The 6,212-nt window shown below is 44.9% G+C and overlaps 1 protein-coding gene across 1 annotated transcript; it reads left to right on the forward strand.

Moving 5' to 3' along the window:
* The first annotated feature begins 960 nt into the window (after positions 1–960).
* Positions 961–5,767, forward strand: EN2 (engrailed homeobox 2). The gene is made up of 2 exons (XM_030549296.1): positions 961–1,810; positions 5,330–5,767. Exons 1-2 carry the CDS (start codon positions 1,099–1,101, stop codon positions 5,644–5,646), a joined length of 1,029 nt encoding a protein of 342 aa, XP_030405156.1. The 5' UTR covers positions 961–1,098; the 3' UTR covers positions 5,647–5,767.
* The last annotated feature ends 445 nt before the right edge of the window (positions 5,768–6,212 follow it).

Genomic DNA, 6,212 nt, shown 5'->3' on the forward strand with positions numbered 1-6,212 from the left:
AAAATTAACTGCATCTGATTTTTATCCCCTTGCAAATAAAGGGGCTGCAGAAAAAAATCCCTTTGTATCACACAGCAGCTCGTTTAATATTATTTATGCATTTGTGCAAGGAATTGTGGGATTTCTCCCTTCTCCCTCCCACTCCATGGTAAACAATATGGAAATTTAAAAATATATATACTGGAGGCTTTTCTAATGAATCAGACAAAGATATAAAGCGAAAGAGATCAGCAGGGCAAGTGGTGATGTATCTATCTGTTGTTTAGGCGTTAGCTAGTTGTGCATTCTCTCTCCTTTAAAACACACACACGCTCGAGTAGAGAGGACACTATTACTTTAAAAGAAGGGGAGGGGGCAGATAGAGGAAAGGGGGGTGCTGCTGTCATTTACTAGAATGCTACTGTATCACGTGTGGCAATGCCTCCTCTGCCATTGGCCAAAGGCACGTGTCTAGGATACCGGACTTGCAACGTCACTTGAGGGGCTCTATTAAAAATAAGAACAAAAATCCAGAGTGAAAGTATTGCAGGTTCAGTTTAAGTGGCTTCTAAATTTATACCCAAACTGTAGAGAGACCGAGAGAGATTTTTCTTAACTCCTGCCACGTAACCTGGAATATTTTATTCAGAGGGGGAATGAGAGAGTGCTGCCTTGCTTGTACCTATGTCTCTGTGCGTCTCAGCCTGCGTATGCTGTGCAGTGTGTAGAGAGAAATATACACCCTCTTCTAGAGTCTCTCTCTCCAAGCAGATGTGGCAGCATTGACATTTTTATTATTCTTTTTATTTTTCCCCTTGAAGAATCTTCACAATTTTTTTTAGGATACTGTTGGCCTCTTTTTTTCTTTTAAAACCCAGGAGCTGGAGAAGAGAGAGAGAGAGAAAGAGAGAGCGGGGTTGGGGGGGGCGGAAAGGGTTGTTAATGAAAGTCCTAATGATGAACACATTTTGGGGGAAAGAATGCGCTGGTTTGCAGAACTGAAAGGCTAACAAGCGGAAGAAAGAAAGGAAAAGAAAAGAAGGGGGGTTTAAAAACAACGTTTTGGGTATAAAGTCCGAGCACACCCGAGGCTCTGATTTCGCCAACTCTGGATTGTGAATGTTATTTGAACTGAGCGGAGCCAGGGAACAAACAAACACACGTTTTATAAAACCCACTCGCTCGCGCACAGAAAGGGGTGGGGGTGGGGGCTTAAAAAGAGAAACATTTGGGGATTTGCGCTACAGCATGGAGGAGAATGACCACAGTCCTAGGGAAGAAGCACTGGAGCAGCAGGAGTCCAGCAGCAGCAGCGGCAGCAGCAGCGATGCGGAGCCCAACAGGAGCCGGGCGATGATCCTGCCGGTGGTTCTGCAGGCGCCTGGGAATCACCAGCACCCGCACCGGATCACGAACTTTTTCATAGACAACATCCTGAGGCCGGAGTTCGGGCGGAGGAAGGAAGGGGGGACCTGCAGCAGCGGAGGCAGCAGCGGCAGTAGCCCGGAGCAGCTGCTCTTAGCCGGCAGGGAGAACCGACGGAGTCCCTCTGCGGCGCCGGGAGCTGGGGGGCAGCTCACCGGCGGAGGGGGAGGCTTCGCGGGAGAAGGAGAAGGAGGCTCCAAAGCCCTTGCCCTCAATGGGGGAGCCAAGAAAGCGGGAGACTCCGGGGCCCTGGAAGGAGCCTTGAAATCCCGAGGGCTAAGCGGCGGCGATCTGTCTGTGAGCTCGGACTCTGATAGCTCCCAAGCCAGCTCCAACACCAGTAACCAGCCCATGCTCTGGCCAGCCTGGGTTTACTGTACTAGATACTCGGACAGGCCTTCTTCAGGTAAGACCTCTCTTCACTAGCACTTGCCAGGAGCCCGGCCTCCCCTTCCCCTCACCCCCTGGCCCCACTTCACAGGCTGGTTTCCACCAAGCCCCTCTCCCGCTCTCTGTATCAACCAACCATTGAATCAGTGAAGCCTAAACTGATCTTTCCACATGGCTCTTCAGAAAATATTTGGTTGGTTGAAAAGCGACGGGAAAAAAATATAGTCACCCAAATTAAAAAAAAAACCCGGAGAGAAACACTTTTTTTAAAACGTTTTTAAATGTAATGAAGATATGGAGATGTTTTTACTATAGGCAGATAAAAACGAAAGCGGATAAACTGAAAAATAATTCCTTCTGCCTACACAGAGAGAGAGAGAGCGACCAGCAGCTAGCTTTGCTAGATCTTAAAACAGAGAGGGACGGTGCTAGTGTGGGGATTTGGGGTTTGGCATGGTATTAAAAAGAAAAGGTGGGAAAAAATCCATTAAAGCCCCTGCTTTGAACTCCACGGAGATCCTCAAAGGAATCTGCCCGTCTTCTCCTTTCGAGTAAAATCCCGGGGTTTGTTTGGAAGGCGAGGAGTGGAATTCATATATCCAGCTGCCTATCCAATAGGCCTTGCATTGTGCATTTGAAAATCCGAATATTTTTATTGTTTTTAAATAGGCCCTTAACTCGCCATTGTCTCCTTTCTTTATTTTACTTTCTGTAATTTTCATACGTGCACTTTAGTTCAGATCTTCATGGGAACAGGAAAGATTTCCAGAGGATGAGAAAGTTATTCAGAGGATCTGGGAAGGCGTGCCTGCTGGAGTGAGATTTCAGAAGAAACTCCTGAAATTCTCTCTCTGAAGCGGTTTAAAACTCACAGAACAAATTTCATTGTTTTAATGTAGGAAAAGCAGGAGTGGATATAGGGTTTTTTATTATTTTTTTAACCTTCATTCAAAAGAATTAGAACCCTCTTTAAAATAAAGTTGTCTAGGCTGTAAAACAGAATTTAAAAAAAAATCTATTCACAGAAAAAGTATTTTCCAACAGCGATTAGCCAGTCCCTTCCCCAACCTCCACCCCGAACTGTTGTACAGTTGAACATAGGAATGCAGGTTGGGTTTAAAAATAGTGTGTAAGAAATGAGAAGGAACTCTTTAGCTCCAATATTCCAGTTTGAATTGAAATTTACTCCATTGTTCTCCACTCCTCTCCTTTGTTAATATTTAATTAACATATATCCTCACAATGGCACAGGCCAGAGAGAGAACACTCGCTGGTGGTTTGTAGAGTAATATTAAAAAGAATAAATCAAATAAAATAATTTTGAGCCATGCAAAACGCCAACCTACTCCCTGTTACGATGTAAATAAACGTTTGGATTTCTGTATTATCCCGATGTAATGTAAGAAAGGGGGTTTCTTTACAATTCTGTTTACGGGATAAAATATAGATATATTTTATTGCTTCTAGATGCACGTTTCACCTTTCAGTAGCGAAGCCATTCCTGGATTTAAAATACTTAATTTAACACGTTTGTATTTTTAAAAATCCCAAAGAAATTGTATCCTTTGCAAGACACTTTTTTTCTGAAGATGTGTTTTGGGTAAATATATAGAGAGAGAGGCTACTGGGCACACTTATGAGAAGGGAGCGAATTACACCATAGCCCTGGACACTTTAAGTTTCCTAGACAATGATACAGACAGAGAAAAGAGGTGAGATCGAGAATCCTTAGCAAAACTGGAGAGCTGGGTGGTTCTTTTTACAGTATTTGTTTCTTTTTATTTCGAGCACAATGCAAGGGTCGATTTGAAGCAAAGAGAAAGGGACAAAGATTGGGGTTTGTTGTTGTTGTTTTTAAAGCTGAAGATTATTTCTAAGCAACGCCTCTGGAGCTGGGCTGGTTGGTTCTGGAAACGCGGCACTAAACTAGAAAAAACAAACCTGTCCCATAGGCGTAGAGGCAGAAATATGTAAATTCAAAAGAAAATCACAATACACCAGCAGCCTAGGCATTATTGATGTAAGAATCCCCTTTACAAACAGGACTCTGTTTTCATTTCTCATACCTTGTGGATAATAATTAGGGCTTTTAAATAGATGTATGTAAAATAGAATGGGAGACTGCGGAGGGGGAATTGTAATTGGGAAGATGGTTGACGCTTTCCCAGGCATTGTGGTCATTATGTGGCCTATTTACACTGTATATTATATCTATTAAAGCTGGGAACTAACCAAACCCGGTGTATTCCCATTTTCTCTTGTGCAGGATAGATCCACTTCCTGGCTGGCTTTGTCAGTCACATTTCAGTCTGTGGCAGAACCCGTCTTCCGCCCTTTGATTGACTTGTCACCAGCCAGAAGCCTTTTTTCTTATTGCTTTAAACCCGCGGGTTTAGGTGCTGTTTACAGTTTGCTAACAACGGTGATGCTCACGTGTCCCTGCGCTTTTAGGGGTCTGGCTTTTACAGACACCATATGGATGCCAAAAATTAGGATCATGTGTAAAATTTCAACTGGCCTGGTCCCCTCTTGGAGAGGGTTGTCAGGAAGCTCGCGTGGGCCGAGCAGAGAGCCCCCAGGACCTTCCTGCAAAGTGTAACACAAAATGGGGGGAGGGGGGAAAGAGAGCCAGAGATCGCTGAAGCTGGGATTGATTCTCCCCTTACCAATATATCCACTCACATACCCAATTCTCCACAGATTAGAGGCCATCGACAGTAGCATCCCTCCAAGGAAAGACTTCCAGAAATGGAGCTGGCAAATACACACCAGCATTACCCTGCGGCTTCCCACAACCTGCCCCAGCCCCACAGCCTCCACCCCAGGGATGCGAACTGCGTCCTTCTTTGTGGGGCGTTCCAGCGGGTGCCCCAGGCAGGGGAGAGTTTAAGTCCCAAAGATGGTGGTTAAAAAGGAAACAATGAACTTGGGTGGATGTGACTCCCATGTCTCATGCAATAGCGCGGCTGTGGAAAGCGGCTTTTGCAGAGGTGTGTGGGCCTGTGTCTGCCTCCCTCCTGCCCCCGCTCCCTTCTTTTCCCTTTTGCAAGAGGCTCTGGGGTCCTAGGCAGCAGCTCCCCTTTTGGTCACCAGACTGCAGGCCCCGAATGCCTCTTCCTCGCCTGGCACACGGCAGACTCATGTCTGCCCCACTGCCCCCCACACCAGGCATGCACTGAAAGGAGGGAGCGGAGATCGCTCTCTCCTCGCAAGGGTTGATCTAGTGACTTCAGTTTGAAACTCTCTCGCCAAAGCAGCGCGAAAAGAGACGAGCAAGGCCTTCGTGTCATTCAGTGTCCGGAGCTCCTGGCTGGGCCCAGGGTACCAAGTGGCACCCATACTAATGACCTTAAGTCCTCGAATTTCTTTGAGATCGTTTCTCCCGCCCCTCCCCGCCCAATAATCATAAGATGTTGCCATTTCAAACCAACCAACCAACCTCTCACTCCCGGACCCCCTTTCCAGCCCCCCCCCCCGGCCCCATCACTTCTCTTGTGTGTGTTTCTGATGAGTTTTTTTTCGCCCTGGACCTTAGGCCCCCGCTCTCGTAAACCAAAGAAGAAGAATCCCAACAAAGAAGACAAGCGTCCCAGGACAGCCTTCACTGCGGAGCAGCTGCAGAGACTGAAAGCGGAGTTTCAGACGAACAGATACTTGACGGAGCAGAGGAGGCAGAGCCTGGCTCAGGAACTCAGCCTCAACGAGTCTCAGATCAAAATCTGGTTTCAGAACAAACGAGCCAAAATCAAGAAAGCCACTGGCAACAAGAACACCCTGGCGGTGCATCTCATGGCACAAGGACTGTACAACCACTCCACCACATCAAAAGACGGCAAGTCAGACAGTGAATAGAAGGGAGGCCTGGGGAAGGCCGGGGAAGGGGGCAGTTTTCAGTCAAAGTTTATACAATGCAATAATTTAATTAAAAAAATAAAATAAGGGCCAGTGTATAAAGATTATACCAGCATTAATAGTGAACATATTGTGTATTAGATATAATTCTGCAATATTCTATGTGTATATAATTTACAGGTAAGGTGTAAAAATCCAAAATATCTGATTATAAAATATTTTTGATTTTGTTTTGTTTTATTTTGGTTCTATGGAGATTTTAGATGGTATCTTTATCAATTTTTTTAATGCTTAAGTTACATTTTTATAGACTTAAGCGCTGTTTTAATGGACATTGGACACTGTTTTTTGAAATTTAAAAAAAAAATAATTAAATACAACTTTTGCTGAAGTCCAAAGATTTTTATTGCTGCATTTCACACGACTGTGAACCGAATAAATAGTTCTCCGGTTTGTTCGATGAATTTTACCATTATTATTTTTTTGTGTTTGGCTTTGGGGATAGAAACCAACAATTTAATTAAAAAAAGTAACAGGGAAAGAAACCCCAAGGCATTGTATTAACA

Source organism: Gopherus evgoodei, chromosome 2, assembly GCF_007399415.2.
Source record: "Gopherus evgoodei ecotype Sinaloan lineage chromosome 2, rGopEvg1_v1.p, whole genome shotgun sequence".
In the NCBI taxonomy this organism is placed as follows: Eukaryota; Metazoa; Chordata; order Testudines; family Testudinidae; genus Gopherus; species Gopherus evgoodei.

What these genes read in the sequence shown, in the direction of transcription:
- EN2 (XM_030549296.1), top strand. Translation starts at nt 1,099, where the DNA reads ATGTTATTTGAACTGAGCGGAGCCAGGGAACAAACAAACACACGTTTT. An exon ending in CTCGGACAGGCCTTCTTCAG is followed by an intron (nt 1,811 to 5,329) that starts GTAAGACCTCTC and finishes CCTGGACCTTAG; the next exon opens with GCCCCCGCTCTCGTAAACCA.